General features: G+C 37.9%; 1 protein-coding gene across 1 annotated transcript; it reads right to left on the bottom strand.

Moving 5' to 3' along the window:
• Positions 1-220: 220 nt before the first annotated feature.
• Positions 221-15,062, bottom strand: nadkb (NAD kinase b). Its single transcript, XM_008434450.1, has 12 exons — positions 14,827-15,062; positions 12,907-13,200; positions 12,739-12,822; positions 12,083-12,212; positions 10,391-10,499; positions 9,312-9,397; positions 8,643-8,745; positions 8,387-8,556; positions 2,690-2,789; positions 2,444-2,601; positions 1,061-1,143; positions 221-969 (listed from the first exon to the last, which is right to left on the bottom strand). Exons 2-12 carry the CDS (start codon positions 13,197-13,199, stop codon positions 810-812), a joined length of 1,476 nt encoding a protein of 491 aa, XP_008432672.1. The 5' UTR covers position 13,200; positions 14,827-15,062; the 3' UTR covers positions 221-809.
• Between the last annotated feature and the right edge of the window lie 5,903 nt (positions 15,063-20,965).

Genomic DNA, 20,965 nt, shown 5'->3' with positions numbered 1-20,965 from the left:
TAATGAATCAATAAAATGTTTTATTTTTAAGGTGATATTGCCATTTATGAAAATGTGGAATCTGCATATCATTGTGATAAAACATTACACAACTATATCAGCACATGCTGTACTCTGTGGTTTGCTACATAATCATTGTAGAAAGTTGCAAAATAGCTTTGCTAACAACTGTCATCCTTCTTCTAAAGACTTAACATGCAAAGATCAAGCTAACAAAGGGAACAGTTGTCAGGCTTTTTATTTTCACATTATGACTTTCTGCATCATAATATGTCAGTTTCATAAACATGAAATTCACGTAGCTGTGCTGCAGTCCTGCACAGTGTGAGTGCAGCTTTAGCTTCAAACGTAACTACAGTGCAAACAAAATGACGGCTCTAGATGCTGCAGGAAAACACAAACTTCAGGTAATCGTTAGCAATATTTTCAACTTGTTGACATACACGAACAGAAATATAACAGATACATTTAAACTAGAGATCTATATGTACAAATGTACAGGTAATAGGAAGTTCAGTCTACTTCATTTTTATTTATTCAGGCTGTTTTTATGCTAAGTTTTTACTGCAGCATGCCGTTTTTTTTATGTATGGGTAGTGCAATGATCTCCTCGATGCTCATATTGCATCAGGTGTCTGCATGCTCTCATAAAAAGGACAAATTAAAACGCAGCGTGCATTAAGATACTACGACTCAGGGGAAAACTCACTATAACAGCCTGTGCAGTGCAGGCTGATCTGCCTCTGTCACAGTCTGGTGCTTTCTGATCGTATCTCGGAGCGAACCTGATCTCCTCTGCCGTCGTCCTTTTAGTTCTCCGTGTCCGAAGAGTCCGAGATGTCGGCGAGTCGGGCCTGCCTTTTGCGAACGTTCCAGTGCAAGCACTGCGCCAGGCTTTCGAACCAGTCGTACACCAGGTCATGGCAGCAGATGGACGGCACGGGGTAACAAGACGTGKTGATCTTGATGCTGTCAGGAGGGGGGGAAAAAAAAAACAGACGGAGGGTCAGGAGAGCAGCTGAAACAGACCAGGAGCGCTGATGAAATGTGTAAAACGTACCAGTCTCCATGCTGGATCTCCTGTCTCCTCCTGCCGTCAAACGACACCCAGACGTTGTTCCTGGCTTCAGGGGACAGAGTGATCTGTTGGCAAGCAAGAAAAAAAAGAGGTTTCAACGCAGAGCATCTTCTCTTTAGTCCCATTTAAACCAATCTATAAATCCCTGAAAGTGACAGAATTGTTTGAGACAAATACTCATTTTGTATTTCTACTGATGTTTCCTACATGACAATAAATCAATAACGGTATCAATAGATAACACGTCTGATGGAATGACCAATAATTTCACTGAAGTCCATCCCAGAACCGCACAGCATTCTGGGGGATGTAGGCAGAGGAAAGGTTTCAGCAGCTCAAACTCTAAAAACAACGGTGTGAAGTGAAAACTGGAAAAACCAGAAAAGGTCACACCAGCAGTTTGGTGTATATCAAATAAACACTTAAATTATTATTAATAAACACTTAAATTATCAATATYGGCTGACAGGAAATGCTTATATTGTGATGCATGTTTCAGCTATATCATCCAGTCCTGCTCCTACGTAAGATGGGACGGGGTTCCTACGCATTTTTCATGCCACAATTACAAGTTCTCAGACTCAAATTTTCAGAGTTCTCAGTCCTTTTCAGTCCATATTTAAAGTATAAATATCAACGAATTTAAACGCACAACCTGCAACGAGCAAAGAGAGAGGAATAGATGAAGAACGGTTGGATAATGAGCAAACAGACAGATGGATGAAGTGTCCATCATCGTCTTAATGTCAAACAAATATGGGACCAAAATGTGTAATATTGTTTATACATTTGTGTATCAAACCATAGATCAGTAATTGACAGTTGAGTTTTGGGTTTTTTGGGTTTTAGTTTGATTGCATACTTCATAGTTTCTGCCATATTAGTTATTTTCATATTTTTGTGTTGCATTATTGTTTTTCCTGTCATGATCTACTGTGTTTTTTTTACTTCTGATCAGGTCTTGCCATATTCTGTTCAGGCCCCTGTACTAATTATTGCTCGTAAGGTCTTGCCATATTCCCTCATACTTAAGTTTCTTCATTTTTTCATTTTGTTATGTTCTCTCCAGATGTTCTCATGTTATGTGTTTCACCTGATCTGCCAATCATGTAAGCTCTTGATTTTTCACTGTTCAGAGCTGGAGTTTCTGTCTTCATGCCCTGATTCTTTGCCGAGTTCTTCGTTTTTAAGTGTGTACCTTGCCCACTTAAAGCACTGGATGAAATTAAAACTTTAGATAAATGGGATATGGAATACCATCTGATAGCACAAACCTTCCTCCCAAATCTCTCCTTTTTCCACACGTATATAAATAAAACCCCACTGCTTTTCCCTCTGCTTTGCTTTCTTCACACAGAGTCTCACCATGAGCTCCACTCCGGCAGGAACCACGATGGGCCTGAAGGACAGGGAGTGTGGACAGATGGGTGTGACCATGATGGCGGGGACGTTGGGGTGGATCATCGAGGCTCCTGCCGCAGCTGCGTACGCCGTGCTGCCAGTGGGCGTGGACACGATCACCCCTGGAGGAACACGGACATTTTCACTCTGCTTTTGAGACGAAGCTGAACAAAAAGAAGGGAAAAAAAAAAAAGYGTTTTCTCGTCTCACCGTCTCCCTGGACTGAAGTAATGAGCCGCCCATCGAGGTACAAATCAACGTTGGACAGATAGGAAGACGGGCCTCGATCCACCACCACTTCATTTAACACCTGCGTCAAATTAGAAGGACTTTAGGAACACAAACACCACAAAGGCTTTTAGTCTGGAAGTTCAACAAACATGCAGAAAGGCGGAATAAAATTCTAATTGTGTAACACTGTGGTGCTACAGTGTGTGTAATACTGAGTATAGTTAAATATTTTACTGTAGTGACATCTACAGCCCAGAAGCCAGAACGTGTTAATATTCAGAGACCAATGGTTTGACACTGATGAAACGATTCATCAGCTTATTGAAATAACCTTCAAGTAGTTTAGGCAATAAAATATTTATTTTCTTAATTGAAAAATTAATTGAATAATTTGTTTATTTGCATCTTTTAATGTATTTCTAATATTATATAAAAAAGGCTCAAGTGGTTAAATGAAAAATTAGCACAAAATGCCAAGTTTTTTTATTTGATTAATCACCAGAATAATCACCAAATTAATCAATTGCTAAAATAATCGTTAGTTGCAGACCTAATTCTATGCATTTAATAAATAAATATGATCCAACAGTATCATATCTTTACTAATCAGCTATGCAACTTTTCACATGAGAAGTAAATGATACTTTTCTATATAATCATTCAGATCTTGCAATGTGTTTTCTTTTTAAATGTTTGTGTAAACACTGTGGATCTCATACTGACCCCTTCTTACATTTAGGTTCTTGATGTTCTTCCAGAATAAATATTCCTGACAGCAATCTCCTCCCATCTGAGGTCATTTTGACACAAAGCAATGATGCTGCATACTTTTCTCTGGAGGTAACCGTTGCTAACAAAAGGAGACATGATCTGTTAACAATCGCTCTGCAACTTAGGACGATGGGCTGATTTCAACTGGTGCTGATGGTTTGATTTCACCGTTATTAAATGTGCTTATTCATTTGACTCAGAGTAAAACTGGAACAAAATAGGATTGTTATGCTAATAAATCTTCTAGTAATGAGATTTAAAAAAAGACCATTTAGTTATTTTATACTATTCCAGATTAATTTAATCCGTTTTTATGACATAATTTATATTTGAGTACAAAATAGATTAGTTTTATTATTATTTTTGCCACACAATTTAAGAAACACAGCACTAAAGTAGTCTTTTATTGATCAACATGGGTCAGATAAAAACCAGAATAGCCTGGATTAAATTATACAAGTTTAAATAAGTTTCTAAAGTCCAAAAACAAACAAAAATTCAAAGCAAGTTCAGTGGATCCAATTTAAAACAGAAAACATCTAAAGTCCAAATTAAAACAATAAATCTACCTTTTTTGTATCTCTTAATGTGTGTGTGTGTGTGTGTGTGTGTGTGTGTGTGTGTGTGTGTGTGTGTGTGTGTGTGTGTGTGTGTGTGTGTGTGTGTCACTCAAAAGCAAAATGAATTAAAAAGTGAAGCAAAAACTTAAGTTTTGATTATCATCCCACAATAAATGTGATTTTGTTCTCTTGTTCCATGAAGTAAGAAGTTAAATCTTAATCTGTTTCTATGTTTTTTAACTCCACTACAAAAACCCAAAGTCTCTTTGTCTAGTTTCTAGTATCTCAGTACACTTGAATTAAGAAAAAACTAACGTACAAGTAACGTTTATTTTCAGCTTATTTTAAGTCAATAAGTCCTTAATATTTATTACAAAAAACTACTCGTTCCACTGGCAGATTATTTTACTTATAACACGACATTTTTCCTCAACATATTAGTAAAATAATCTTTTTTTATTTCAGCTATACAAAAGATATTTGCACTGGAAACTATACAAAAAATACTTAGCAAGATTTTGTATTTTTGCTGCGTTTATCCAACTTATTCAGACTGGGGGAAAAAAAATAATTAAAGTCAGCACTTTACCAGGTTTCTAAAGAATTTATTGGCCCTCTGTTACAAGTTTACTAAACATCTGCGTCGCTGCTGAAAAACCACCCAGCTAAACCTACACGAATTTCATTTATTAAACTGAAAAAAAAAGCTGCATGAATAATTAGATACTGATGCACATCCTGGTTCTCTGGAGTCTGCGGTGTGTAATCCCCTCTCGCAGACGTTACGTTTAAGCCGTGTTGTCAATGAAAACAACAAATCCTCCACCAGCAGACTGAGGCATACAGTCCTACAGCCCGGAGGGAAACCAACAGCGGACCCACCGCATAACAAATCACACTCTGCACCTCCATCACACGGCATTCTGCACCGCTGAGCCGTGATGTCTGGCAGATGTGCTGACGTCAGCAGAGCTCAACTCAAACATCCTGACTGCTGGAGACGGCAGACGTGATGTAATGCGAGGGTATAAGTGGGGTTCAGAGAGCAGTAAAAACAATCTATCACTGTACTGCACTGATGAGAACAAAAAAAAAAAACAAAAAAAAAACAAAGAAGGAAAGAAAAACCCCTCTGGAGAGAAACGACGGGGCGGAGGGAGCCGAGCAGAAACTGACAAAACACAGACAGGTGTGCGAGCGCGTGCAGTCAGGCGTGTTGTTTAGTTACACTCTGTGCCAGACTGAGAGCATCAGGAATCATTAAATACCCATTTGGTGACGACTCCGCTTTTGACGCCACTGTCTCCGTGGAAACGGCCTCAACAGAACTTCACAACATCCAGCGTTCTCCCCCGTGTGTGTGCGGCGAGAGCTTTGTTATGACGGTCATCATGGAGACCGGGTGGATGTTCCCTCGCCGACCCATACACATGTTCTGCGAGCGCACACAAACGCTTCTGAGGTTAACGCTGAAATCCCAACAGCTCGCTCCGTCAGCCTGTGGCCGCATGAGCTCTTTGTCACGAAACCGCAGGATCAGAGGAGCTAAACCGAGAGGTTATTGGACTCAAAGAACGGTTCTGCATTTATTCGGCAGTAAAAAGAACTTCGACAATAAAGTAGGCTGCTGAACAAACACTAAATTAACTCTCAGTCATTAGAGAGGCACAGAGAAAACGAGAAGTGACTGGGAACAGATTGGTCTGAAGCTCAAACCAATGATCTCCCTCTGATCAGCTCAAATGTAGGGATTTTCAGTGTTAATAAGTCATTGAAAGCACAAAGGACTAAAAATCCATCTTAAAAGCTGTTTTTAGCAACATGTCAGGACATTTCAGGCTGAATGAGAGCAAGACTTTTAGTGGATAACAGAAAGGCTAAACAGGGAGCAGCATAGTGGCTCTGTTTCTTCCCTTTTGAGCTTTAAAGGGGACCCCACTGGGAATATAGCAAGTCGGCATGGATCAGAGTCATAGTTTAATAATTAATTTTCATCCTGTCCAGCTAAATGGAGTATATTGTGTAATACTATTTTAAATCAGAAGTGTGTAGATGATAATGATAAACTATAAATTTACACACTGTTGGACTACGACTCAGGCTACAAAGTAAGAAACCTTTTTGTTTTGTTGTTTTTAGACATTTATTTTACTTWTTCTATGCAGTAGTTTAACATATTTTATAATCTTTCATGTTTACTCAAACTACCTGCTTACATTGCTTACATCATCCAGCCTAAAATACATTTCGTGACTCTGAAATCAAAACTACCCAATTCCGATTTTTTGTCAAATCGGATTTTCTCTTTTTGTCGAGTATMAATGACGTTCAGGTCGGATGTATGTGACCTGAACGTTAGGTCACATTTGAATCGGATACGTATCGGATATCCTGTGGCCTGAGTCGCATTCGAAATGAATCCGACTTGAATTGTTAAGACTGTCATGAAAAGATCAGATACAGGTTGCATTACGTCAAGAGAAAAAAAAAAAATCGGAATTGACTCATTTCGGGCTACAGTGTGAACGCAACCTTAGTTAGAAAAAGTTGCCAGAAGAGTCAGCAACATAAGGAGGAAAAGTTTWGCTAGTTGCTAGGCAGCAGCAGAGACAGATCACCTTACAGCATGAGATAAATCGCAAAAAGCTGCAGACGATCTGTGGACTTTGTTCCAGCAGCTAAAGAAACTTAAAATGTGGAGAGAGTGAAGGTCAACACAGCAAGAGGAGGAGGACCGCTCGCAGCTGTGGTCGGTGAGTCATTATAATTACAAATAAACACACAGAGCACCTGTGAAATAAGGAGCTCCGGCTCTTCAAGAATTGCACATAATCCATTTCTTTTGCCTCTTTTACCAAGTGGTTCGTCCAGATCAAGTGAAGGCACAGAAAAAAACGAGGAAAAATCAGGAATACGTTTTCACAATTACAAGGAATAACAATGGGCCTTTTTAATCAAACATCTGACATTCATTCCCGGATTGATCAATTTGGGTGGAGGAAACACTCACGGCCCACAGCAGGTGGCTCATGTACAAAACGTGCCTTTGCACAAAAACACGCCATATTTCCTTTTTCAAGCCAGAGATCAGATTAGAGAAGCCAAAGCTGTTATGTTACAGCGCCAATACATTCAGATTCTGCTTGAATATAAAATATTTGGCCAGCTGGATGGACTAGACKTTCACCATCTTTAGTGCCTAAACCTGATAAATAACTTAGTAACTAAGATGCTAAATAATGAATAAAGAGCATAAATAGAAGAGGATTGCAAATGTGGGATAATCCCAACAATGAACTGCAACTTCATGGCTGTTTTTTACCATCGTGGTAAAAACAGCCATCTATATGATATGGAAATTGTTAATKAAGTGAAAAATATCGAACACCGTTACATGTTTGCAATTACAAATTAATATCCCTGTCTTTTAGCCTGGATGTCAGAAGTGCTGAAACAATTCATTAAATTAATCGTGATGAATCACGATTAATGTGTGATTAATCGTATTGAGATATTGTCAACTAATTTAGTAATTGATTAATCGTTAACTGGAGTAATTAGTCTCAAAAAGGTCATTTGCTTAAAAAACAACACATTCAGAGCAGAAATTAAACCAAATCTGTTTAAGAAATGTTTTTTTTAATTTAAATTAAGAAAAAAAATGTCTGTCTGTAAATATGTTCTACCCAGAACTCCTTAAGTGGCATAGTTTTAGCTTCACCTGGTTCAAATCCTGTAAAAACTATGCATTATTGTATAAAAAAAGCTTAAATGGTTAAATAAAAAATATGCAGAATGTGCCCATTTTTTTCTCAGATAATAGATTAATCATCTAAATAATCACTTACTAAAGTGACAGCCATAGTTTATTAGTTACTCATAAACTCATAAAAAAGTATTTTACTTAATTTTTTTAGAAAGCTAGTATGAAGTTTTAGTAATAGAAATACAAATAATAATTAGGGATGCACCGATATGAAAATTCATATCTGATTTCAATACTGCTGCTAYGGCCGATAACCAATATTTACCAATATTGTATATATTTATCTACCATTTCAACACTTTTGGAAAGAAAATACAAATTGTAACAAGATGATATTAACAGATATTGGCTATTAACATCGGTCTGGTTTTATTTACCGGACTGATACCGATATGTTAAAAAATTACTAATATCGGCCGATACCAATGTTGGTGCCAATATATCCAAAAATAAAACAATTTATTCTCCCTTTTTGAGATGTGAAGCCGAGAAACATTGATGTTATCCTCATTTTCTCATTAAAAATAAAACAAAAACATTGCATCGAACAAGCTCAGTATGTAAACAGCGACCTCTCACCTGTAGCTGCAGGGTGACCTTCCCAGCCTCGCTGTTGGTGTGTCCATGAGGAAGGAGGCCGTTGTGCTCCATCTGCTGCTCTCTGCTCTCCGGCTGCTGCCCCGTTCTCTGAAGCATATCCTTCACCACCTTCACCTTYAGACGGCTRCGCAGAGTGATGGCCGCGTTCCCTTTGACCCCACAGCACAACACACCCAGCTCCTTAGATTTGTTTGTTTACAGATTGCTTAAAGTTTCACTGACAGGTTAGCTTTACCTTCCAACACCTTGGCCACTTCGGTTCTGTACGACTCAAACTTGAAGGGAGTCAGGAAACCCAGAGAGCCGAGGTGGAACGCCATCACTGGCGGGACGCTGCCCTGGAGAGGAAGAAACAGGAAATCTGTTGGCATCAAAACTTTTCCAAACAGGAGAGTCTGAAAATATTTTAAACTAAAACCTTTCTGTCACATCTGTGATGATAAGTGATGCACAAGAGACATAATTAAAATACAGAAAGTAAAATTAGTGGATTCTGTGATGTGCTAAACTAAGCTTTAAACAACAGAAGTTTCCTAAACTTAATTTGATCAGRAGAAAAATGTTGAAAAAGTGATTTTATAGCATAATTACTCAGTAATTAGGTTTCTGAAAAGATCTYCTATATTGTAAGTTAAYTGGCTTTTCTTYAGACTGCTTTGCTTTTGCAATAACRTCTCCTGAATGTTAAAGGAAAATTATGGTAAAAATGAAAAACTAAATCCAGAAATCTAAGAAGACTGAAGAAAAACTTTGATTCACAAAAACTGAGATAAAAACTCCTTAAACTTGTTTGACATTGTTACTCTTGTCAACTAATGAGATAAATATACATCAATACTGCATGTTTTTCTTACAGCAGTCAATAATATCTTGCATTCATCTTATTTTATTAAAGTATCAGTACCTGAAAGAGAGAAGAGGCATAAAGCAGCGTCCCATCGCCACCCAGACAGATGATCAGGTCGATGCAGTCAGAGATATCGTCATAACCTGAAGTCACAAACATTACAAAAAAAACTTGTCATTGTGATGTTGAATTTTGGATTTGGGAACAACATCAAATTCAACTTCACTGCGCACTGAGCTTTTCAAATTCTCCCACAAATCACAAAACAACACAAAGGTGAAAATGGCTTCCAGTCAGGCAGTGAGACAACAGATTATTTCTTTTCTTGTTTTGACACCTTAAAAAACTGCAATACTTAAGAGGGGTAAAAATCTGATCAATATTTTCTCCAAAATCAGAGGCAAAATGTTAAAACCAGCTTCTGATCTCTGATAACTTTGTTTTCCTTTTAAATCGTTAAATAAAAAGAGGAGCCAAGGTTTTATTTTGCGTCAGATCCAAGTTAGAATGATTAGATCCAGTGTAAATACCCAAATGGCCAAAAACACTTACATTTGAACAAAACCTCAAGTTTTATCACCTCTACTTTTATATTAAACATTTTATTTAACTATCATTTCATTCTAAAAATSAGTTKTAAATTTGATAAGGTATGTTTTGTCATTTTTTTTAAATCAAAAAAGCAGAATTTGGTTGGTTATGACTTGATATGTAGCARCAGATTATAGGCAAGAAGTTGGTAATTATTCTGTTGCTGTTTGTTATGTATGTTATTACTGTTACTATTATCCATAGATTTTCTTGTCTTGTTATGAGTTTAAACACTTGTAACACCAAACAACCCCACAAAAGAGAGAATAAACAAAACTAGAAACTGGTAATTATTTATCAGTAACACCATCAAACAAAAAGACAAAACATCCATGAAGTTAATTTAGGGGTTAATTCTGTAAAATATTTAAATCAGCAGTATTATCATAACAGTTTTCTGATTTGAACGTCACACGGCATCATTTATATTTACATTTGTACAGAGACATAATCAGCAGAACTCTTTGAAGTGAGTATTTTAGCATGGCGGTGTTGCGTCACAGACAGCTTGCATGGCTTCGCTGTGAGACGCGTAGATGTCTCACCCTCTCTGAAGGTGCAGAGCTGATTGCGGATGGAGCCGAAGGCCTCGTCCTTCGACAGCGTGGCGTCGTCTGCTACCCTGCGCTCCACGTACACCATCATCTGCTTCTCCTGAAGCACAAGCGCACACTTTAGCCACAACACCGAACTGTTAGCTTGCGGCTCAGCGTGGTGGTGTTTGGATGAAATGCAAACATGTCGACTCGCAGGTCGGCTCTGAGCATCTGGTTTTAGAAACATGTGGTTAAAATGCGCCGCAGCTGCAGGAGATCAGACTGGAGCATTCCTCTGCCTGTCTGAAACATTTCCYGGATTGATGGTGGTTAGACYTGCTGCTCTTTGGCATCACAAATTCCTCAGCAGGAACTCATGTTCGGTGGAGGCGAAGARGTTTAACGTTCTGCACTTGGCAGAGAAATTATTCTCAAAGAATGAGCAGAAGATTCTGTCCAGATATTAAAATAGAAAGCAAAMAAGTGATAATCACCTCCCAATATTAAGGTGGTGCTTGTACAAGCTTGTACAAAGTACGCCACCATGGTACACAAAAAAGTATTTTGTCTAGTTTCTARTGCAAATGTCTTTGTACACTTGAAATAAGACAAAACTAACTTAAAATTTCAGAGATATAGGAGCTTGTTTTAAGTCAATAAAATCCTTAATCCTTATTGACAAAAAAAAAGTTAGTTTCACTCTTAACAAAACATTTTTACCATATTATGAGTGAAATATTCTGCCAGTGGATTTAGCACTTTTTAAAAATCAAATTTAAGGATTTTTTTTTTACTTAAAACAAGCTCCTTGTCTCATTTCAAGAGTACTAAGATTTTGTGTCTTTGTTGTGTATGCAACATGCATGTAAAGGTTTAGGAAATCYGGTCTGCCTCTTTACAAAGCATATATTAGTGTCTGAGTGTATATCTTAGATTTACTACTTCTATGTAATGTTATGTTAATGTGCAAACACCAAGCGGACAAACTTAACTGCATGGTCTACATAGAATATTAAACCAGAAAACACGACTGTATGCACTGCATTTTGTTTCTTGCTGGATTTTATGTGATGCATCAGGAGTCCACTGTGGCACTTACAAAACCAAAAAGGAAATGTATTTGATTATGGATGCAATTAGAGATGGTAATGTTAGATGTTTTTATGCAAAATCTGCATATAATGTCTACAACCGGCTTTTAAAAGTTTTCAATTTTTCTTCATTTTCCATATATAAAATTGTTTTTTCCCCCCCTCTTGTAATAGAGGATTAATTTTGCTTTAATATCTGTAAATAGAAATACATTTTAGTARAATTTTATGTAGTATATATTTAGAAAATCATTGTTTTGTGTGGTTTTWGGAAGGTTTTATCTTGTTACAGCTGAGGGAAAAGTGGCTGTTTGAATRGAAAATATTGCTGACTCCTGTGGTAATCCAACACAAAGTAGTGAATAATTGTAAAGTAGGAGAAAAATGAAGAAATAAAAATGCAAAACACATTACAGATTTTTACTTCCAATTCACAATTATGTCACTCTATCTGGCCTATGGCATTAAATCCCCCATTAAAAACATTAAAATCTATTTTTGCAATGTAATAAGAAGTGAAAAAGTGCAAAGTGTGTGAATATTCTTCAGAGCTCTGCATGTTTACACAGTACTTGAGTTATCCGCTGCGTGTTTGATCACACATCCGTACCTCTACTAGAAACCTGCAGAGCTCTTTGAAAGGCTCGACCAGACTCTCGTCCCTGATCTTCCTAATGACCAGCACATTGACCGGAGCTTTGTTCCAGGTGAGCCTCTGACTGGCCGGGTCCTGGATGTGCCTGGGACACGTAGGGAAAATATTACACACACACACAAGAAAACAAACACAGAAATACACAGTGCAACACCACGACGCTTTTGTCAGCAACAAGATACAAACAGGAAAATATAAACTACCAGAGCAAATGTTCCTCACATACCATATTTTCTGAATTAAATAAAGATTATTCCACATTTCTGAGCGGTAAAGTTGTTCATTAACTGCTGTGACTCTTAGCTACAGCAGACGATCCGGGTCAAATTCCAAATATAACAATAAAAATGTCCTCGCCTTTTACCATTTGTCTTTCCTTTTCTTTGTGTGGTAAACAGCAGGCATTGTAAAGACTATTCCACCTGTATGTGTTCAGACTCAAATCAATTCAGAACAGCTGACAGTAAAGTTAACCAGCTTGCTTTTAAAACCAGCCAAACACGTTCTTACTTTCGCTTATCTAACTCAGTTGCACAAACTTCTCTGTGCCATTGATCTAGCAAGCAGTCTGTGTACACAAAGTTCAKCTTATTTCACAGCCTCATGCTTACATGACTGAAGTTGGGTTGGGGAGAATGCAGGCTTTGGGTCCAAAGTGAGTGGCTGGATATGGTCCATGCAGAAAGTGAGCTCTCCTGTGAGGAAGGGGATAAAAATAGGAGGAGTTAACATCACCTCATGTTTGGAGCAGCAGAAACCGAGCCACCCGGAGCACAGACCTCTTAGGAGAGCTTTCCGCTGCACCGCACGATGAACCGGCGGGCTCCAAGTGCTCGTGTTGGCCTGGCAACCTCCGCCGCTCCATCTCCCACAGCCGCTGCTCGTGATCATCCCCCCGCTGCTGTGACCTCTTCCCYTCCCTCCGTCTCCTAGGTGACCTGGACGGTTGGTCCCTGTGCTTTGAGGACCTGGTTGAGTCCGGCTGCTGATCAGGACAGCCGGAGGATCTCGAGACGCTCCGGTCCAACGCTGGAAGAGACCTTGATGACAGACCGGCCTCTGAGTTCTCCATYCTGGAAAACATAGGGCGCTTAGGAATGATTATTTAATCTATTGAGATTAAGGGAGAAAARCTACGGACACCAGGTCCTATGCAGAATAAAAAAATAATGACATGAGAGATTCATTGACATATATTTGCAACCCCATATTAAGGACATTGCAAACAAAGAAAAGGAGGGGTACATCTTTGCCATAAAATTTTTTTTTTTATTAATACATTTTCTAGATACTGTATTTTTATTGGAAATTTCTGAGTTTGAAAACTCAGAAATTTCAACATTTTTTCTAGAAAAGTTAAGATTAATCTCAAAATAATCTTTTTATTCCAACTGATTTTTCAAACTCAGAAATGTTCAAGTTTTTTCCAGAAATTTTCTGAGATTATTCTCAAAATTTCAGTTTTTTGGCAGACACTTACTCCTTCTATATTTTTTTTCTAATGCGCTATCTGGAAAGGGTTATAAAATCATTCTGTCTTTGTGACTCAAATGAACTACAGTAAGAGCCACCAATAACCAAATGGAGAAAAACACAAAATAATTTTTGACCACTCTACCAAAAATTTGCCTTAATTTATCTCAAAGAACCCTCAACATCTCAACAGCACTGCAGACCTCACTTTCCTTCAATAAGGTCAGGGTGATGAACCCTGACTCAACAGCAAAAAAGAAACAAGGTAAAAAAAAATGTAAAGGTCAAAAACACTGGACCAAACTAAAAAATAAAAAATACATAAATAACAGTATCCCCAAGACTTTTTTGGGAATTAATTCTTCCCAAAAATGACGTCCAAAAATTTAATTTTTGTAATTTAGCCAACTGGATGGCTCCGCAGCTCATTAAATCTGAAGTAAAAATAAAAGCAAGTGAAATGGATTAAAAGTGCTTGCCCGACCTCTGATGGCGTCATCCAGGACATTTTACTGTAAAGTATCGTTTCTGCTGCCTCAATATTGAAAGTCTTCAGTTAGAGGCAGTTTGCAAGAGTTGCAAGACAGACTGCTACTGGAAATTCTTSTACACACACCATCATCTTCCACAACAAATCTTTGAAGATACTTGGAAGATATGAGTTAGGAAGACATTTAATTTCCCTTTGGACCAAATAAAGTATTTCTGAGTTTAATTAAACAATTCTTCCAAAAAAAAAAGTGTGCCTTATTCCTCTATGTGGTTAGAAAACAGGTAGCAGATTTTAGTTTTAGTGAAAAACTACTTTATTACTTAGGATCAGGTGGGTTTTGATAGATCTCTGCTCTTGAGAAAAGAAATCAACATTTTAAATCTGCATTCTACATTTCCTTTGTGTGGTATTAAAATTTGTTTAATTATCTGAAACCTTAAACTGTGACCAAAAAGAGCATAAAGAAATAAAAGAGAGAAATCTGTACACAACAAACATGAAATATAAATCCCATTCATGGGGGGGAAAAAACACCAATCATTGTACATATTATCAACTTAGGCATTTCAGATCAAATATTAGGCAGGTGTATTTATAGTCTAACCGGACGAACTGGAGGTACTTTTGTCCCAGTTTGAGTCAGACAACCTTGTGTAAAGTACCGCACTCCAGTAATGACTGTAGCACCCGGATTAGCTGGTGTCACTCATAAACCATTGACAGATAACGTTACCTAGCAATAGCTCTGCTAGCTAGCCGTCAGGAAACGCCGCAGAACTGAACGAAGTGACGCCTTACTTCTCCACAGACTACTAAACAAAGCTCATGTCGACCCAGGGACACGAAARGCAAGGACACATTCAGAAAATAACGACAGTATATTTAAAGAACAGACATTTAAAAAGAAACATTACTACAGAGCAGGAGCGATCTGACGTCACAGGAAGCTATTGCGGGTGACCAMTACGCGCTACAGCGCCATGTTTGCCCCCGCCGGTCACACTCAGAACTACACGCAGTKTTACAGAAGCTGGAATCACTACCAGAAGATACTGTATGTTCTTTTGCCAGAAAAGAAAAGAAAATATAAAGACTATAAATGCAACGTATTGTAAGTAGGAGTAGATCCGGTTACTTTAAGGTTAACTGTGTTGYATCTACAACTAACAGAGTAATTCGTGGAAAACAAGTGCATCACTCGCATTTTGTACACAATGACTAACTTGATTTAGGTAATGCATAAATAAAATGTAATAACAATCTTCTTTTGATCTTCCCTGGTGTTCACTCTCATTTCAGCAGTCAGTAACACACCAAGCTGAATGTTTGAGGCTTGAAAAGGGCAAAACTCCCACAAAATGCCAAGCTGTGATGTTCTCATCATGTGTAACCCGTGTTTGATTTTAGTCATTCTAAGTGGGAATAATGTGTAGTTATAATTTATTCCCAACAACATATATTTAAAAAAAAAGACATCTTAAAAGCTCTAAAGGGTATATTAATTTATTTTAACTGTAGTTTAAAATTTATGAAGTATTTCTGAAAAACATTTTATTTGTATCTTTAGCAGTTCAAATTTCAATAAGATAAAATTAATAGGAAACCCTTGTTTGATAGAGTTCAACAAGCAGCTGTAAACATTTACTACAGTGCTGAAGCTAATTTAATCCAGATTTAAAATAAGTACATTTCTTAACTACGTACAAAAAAATATTATTTAAATTAGTAAATAATCTATTCTTATCAGGGACTTAAAAAAAACAACCTACACCTTTTTCCCTACGCTCCCACTACCGCATTTAAATTTTTGTGTCGTGGTTTCTGAGCGAGTGATTGGTTTGCACTTGAGTTTAAGTTTTGTGTTTCAGACCCAAAAATAAATAAGGTTAAATGGGATCCTGGAAGAAAATGTTGAGTGTGTTGCCAGATTTCAGCCTGGTTTTGCTGTCAGTTTAAAAATGTTTTAAATAGCAAGGAAGCCACAGATACAGCTATACGTTCACTGGCACACTGTGGTGAGTTTGCTATTTGTTTGAAAAAGTGCAAGTATTTCATATAAAATGTTTTGATCAGCTCTATTTTACAGATTAAAAATATATCAAAACATTCAGAAAGAGTTTCTTGCCAATTTAATATCTTATATTACTCTATAGCATCACTGTTAGAATCCAGGCAGAGGTAGACTTTACTTTACTGACTTGTAATTTATGAACTTAGTTTTCTACTAAACAACCCACCAGCACCTTGTGGCCATTGTGGGTATTGCAGGTTATAGGTTAACGGTTTATTTAATCACAATGGTAAACAGGAGTTTCTGGATTTATGCTGGGTTGGATTTAATTAATTAATTTTTTTTCACCAATAAAGCAAAAAGAAAGAAAAAACAAACAAACACATAGCATCCACAGACATGCAATAAATAATACATAGTAGAAAAAATATTAATTACAAAATATTTAACATTGAAAATAACTAGACGCATGGAGTTTTCTACTTAAACACACGTATGAAGAAAAGACAAGCAATAGGCTGAACCCAGTGCATGCTTAACCAATATTTATCTAATTAATAAAAACTTATCATTTAAGTTCGTATGAATCTAAGTTAGTTTATTTCACAAAATTGCAATGGAAACTTTTTTTTTTCTTTTTTTGCATTTGAGTCATGTGATCAACAACCGGATCTTAACACAAGCGCAAACCACGAAGTAGAATATGACAGGAAGTAGCTGGAGAACGGTGTTTTTTTTTTTTTTTTTATGATTTATTAACCCGTGATTGTTTCTTATTTAATGTTATTTTTTKACATTAGTGGGACATTGAAAAAGTTCTGCACACATTTGTAACAGAAACGCAGCGACYGAACAAGAAACAAGCCCCATTATAGGCTAAAGGACGTTGAGCTCAACATACTCAATACATGTTTTCCAATTACATTTTTCCTGGTTTTCTTGGACTCATTCCTCCTTTTCCCGGTGTGAATACCTGGACCTGAACRTTGCCTGGCTCTGCTTTGTCAACAGCCTCCTGGTAGAGATTGTTTTATGTGCAGTCTGCCAGGCCTTGCAGCTACTGCAGGGCTTGGCAGCGTTTCTGCAGACAGCTTCGGTGAGAGGAGGTTTTAGTTAATTTTAGCCTGGATGCACAAGACAAAACGCAGGACTTGAGACAGAGGAAGGAAAGCTGAAATGGAAGWGGAAAATTTGTCCTATGCAATAGATAAGTACCTCTTTAAATCAAATTATATAGAGCATCTTTTCACATTAATGCAATTTGATAGTATAAAGATTTAGAAAACTGCTTTCATTAGATTGGTAAAATATTTAAACAACTAATTTAAAAGGTTCTGCTATAGACGGCCTTGAGTTTGACACATATCAGGAATTAGGTGTTTTTGAGCCATCTGTGTAGTTACACTGCACTAGGCTGACCACTTTTCCTCACCTTCTTCTTCTACTACTCTCCGATTTGAAATATTTTCTGTTATTTCAACTTTTAACTTTGTTTTCTCAGTTTTTTTTCTTCCTCTCTATACAAGCTACACCTGGTCTGGCATCCTGTCTGAATTAAAATGAAAACGAAAGAAACCAAAGACRACGCTCGTTTTGACACTACAGAACTTTACTTGAATTTGATCCAAGTTCATCGTCTATACAGGATTTATTTACAGGTTCTGAAATCAGGGAAGAAAGAGGGGRKGGGGGAATCCAGAAATAAACAAAACAAAACAAAAAAACACTAAATRCAACCGAGGAATCGGCTAAAAGCATTTACAGGTATGTCATTTAATAATGATGCTCAACAGTTAGAGATGCAGTGTCCTCTACTTTAAAAAAACATCTTATATCACAACATGAGGTAGGAGRACAGTGTCTCTAATTCATGCAAGAACAAAAAAGTCTCATCACACTGTAGTATTGGCAACGTAGTATGCAATGGTCACACACACAGACACTGCGTTTCATGTTTTCAAACAGCACTGATGGGAAAGCAACAGATTTAGGTTTATTTTTGTGTAAATTCCACCTTCGACTGTCAATCTGAGCCTCCTGCAGTCATTTTCCAGGCTCCTTCTTTTCATTTTTATCAGTTTGGCAAAATTCACAACTGTACAAAACACATCTAAGCTCTCAAAGCGCTGCAAAAAGCCAAAGAAAGGCCCAGCATGCCATCTTAAAAGGGATTTTTCCCCCATCCTACTGGTTAGTAATAGATGCACACTTAAAAAGACTASACAGCGCCCACTTGTGGTTACAATGCAAACTCCTCTGACAGTAGAAAAAACCCCTCGGGTGAATTTTCTGCTGCAGAAGCAAACAGGAGAATAAAAGTAATACTGATTAGCATCYGATGGTTACATGATTTCAATGTGGGGAAAAAAATAGTCAGACCAAATTATTCTACAGTTTACAATCTTCATGATCATAYGGTGACTTCATATTCTGGCCAGCCTCTCAACCACAAGGGAGATAAAACTTTGCACATGTTCAATAATTCATGCAGATGAGCCTTTTYAAAGATATGAGGGAAATCTTTAGTCTTTTTTTTTTTTTCTAACAATAAACAGATTGTAACTTGGCGACATAAACTTGGAAGGGCAGCAAAACATGCAAACATTTTTTTTCTCTTTTTTTTTTTCTCCAAAATGTCTTCTTGAACAAATTTCTGATTTAGATTAAGGGAGAAGGTTCAAATAGCAAAAAGGAAATCTGTCATGATAAAATCCATAAAAACAACAGCGTTGGTTCTGAAAGTGGAGTAAAAGTGTGTAACAAAGTATTTCTTTTTAGTTTTTTTTTTTAGTTTTATAGTTGATGACTGAGTAAACCATGCACTTCATTCCCCCACATCCACTCCAGAATAGTCCTTTTTCTTTCTTTTTTTTTAATAAAAGAAATCAAAACAATTAGACCCACTGCAGCCTCAGCTGTGGTCCAAATCATATAACCTTTATAGATTATTTATATAAGAACAGTTAATATATTAATGACTACCTTATTTACAAAGCGAATATAAATCTTTCGTTTATATGTTAAACATTTTTCTTTCATCATCTTAATAAATGTTTTCAATGCAACAACAGTAGAGTGTACATTTGTTCCGCCTGCTCTCTGTCCGCTCCTTCCGGTCGGTCTCTGTAAAGGGAGGCTGTGTAAGAAAATCTGCATCGAACAGGATGGAGCACAGTGGAATGTCTTATCAATTTGCATTAATAGCAGATGCATAAAAAAGAAGCTCAGTTTTTTTTTTTGCCTTGGACGATCCCGTTTACACAGTTATTTACACACGCACGCACTCGCACAGACCCTCACAGGGATCTTTTTTTTTTTTTAAATAGAGGCGATAAAAAGCGCTTCAGCCTGGGCATGATGGGATTCCTCCCGGGCATCTGATCTGGATGTGGGTCACCCACCAGAGGGGACCCCTCCGCCCCCCCGCGACATCGACAGCTGGCCTCAAACAGGGAGGAAAGCTCCATCGAAGTCGGGGCCACCCAGCCTACCATTAGCGAGCCTCGGTGCTAAATGTCCGCCGCTTCACGCTGTTCGTGAATAAGTGCGCACAGAACCCGAAACTCTGCCGAACCGACAGCTTTCACCCGCGACCCGCATTCTTAGACGRCAAGAATGTCTAACAATGAAGAGAGAGGCTCAGAGAGACGAGGAGCCTGCAGCTTTGATCTTCTGCTGGGAACGCAGGGGCCACCGTTCCGCACGGATGGCTGCGACGCACCGACGCACTCCAGTGTGTGCGGACACGTTGCGGGTTCTTTCATGCGTCGTCATGGTAACGCAAAAAAAAAAAAAAAAGAAACACCTGTGTCCAAACTACAGCATGGGCCGGAGTGAGATCAGTGTGAAAAAGGGTGAGTAAAAATACCGCGGGTTGAAGGTTTATAAATAGTAATTAAAAAAAGGTGTTAAATTAAACTTTAATTCATTTTTTTTAAAACTCGGTTTCAACGAATTTCCTGGTTGGGTGTGGTGAGATGTGAGGATTTGATCAATGTTTAATAGAAAACTGGCAAACTCCCGTGAAGCTRTATCATTTATAAGATGTATTTACTGTCACGTTGGTTTTATTGCATAGGTTAGAGGAAAAATCTAAAATAAGCACTTTCTAAGCTTAGTTGCTGCGGTCGTTCTGCTCTTCGTAAACTCACTGGTGAATAAAAAGCTTTCAAATGTCTAGTTGATTAGTCAGAGGATGACTTTTCAATTCTGTAAACCTAAAAGTCAGCACACAGCGTCTGGACCTTTGGTTATTTTCAAACAATTGCTRACTGGAGGGGTAGACTCTGCTGAAGTTTTAAATTGTTCTCAATTGCTAAAGTTTGACGCCATGACGCTTACCGGAAATTACTTGCGCTGTAAACAACCATCCTCCACTGCAAAGAGAGAAGTTGATTAAATATTTGGAACGGCGGAACATGGACGGAACGGCTACGTTCACTTCCTCCGCCGCCATTGCTAAAGCTAAAGGCAGATTACTAAACCAGCGCAGAAAATCGACGTCATCGTCTCCTTCTGTTCGCTGATTGGCCGTTTTGAAATTYCACAAGCAATCCARGCCAATGGGAGAAAGCTCAGGCTAGTGGTTGAAAAGTTGTAGCCTACTTTCGGTGGAGGGGTAATGTTTTTGTTTACTCTGATCACTCTACAACTTTATTTGGTGTCTTGAAAGGATTTGAACCATAGGAGCCAAATGACGGAGAAATTTTAGCAGTTTTAAAATGGGAATGTTTTAAAAACGTAGCATAGCTCGATGTCTGAATGACCCGCGCCCAGACCGAGGAAGACCGGTCGAGTGAAGAGGAAACCAATCTGCCCTCCAGGCTGTAGTATTCCATAGCTAAGTACAAGAAGTGTAGAG

The sequence above is a fragment of the Poecilia reticulata genome, linkage group LG17 (genome assembly GCF_000633615.1).
Source record: "Poecilia reticulata strain Guanapo linkage group LG17, Guppy_female_1.0+MT, whole genome shotgun sequence".
NCBI lineage: Eukaryota > Metazoa > Chordata > Actinopteri > Cyprinodontiformes > Poeciliidae > Poecilia > Poecilia reticulata.
Note: the sequence above shows the minus strand (reverse complement) of the source record. Positions and strands in the feature narration are given on the sequence as shown.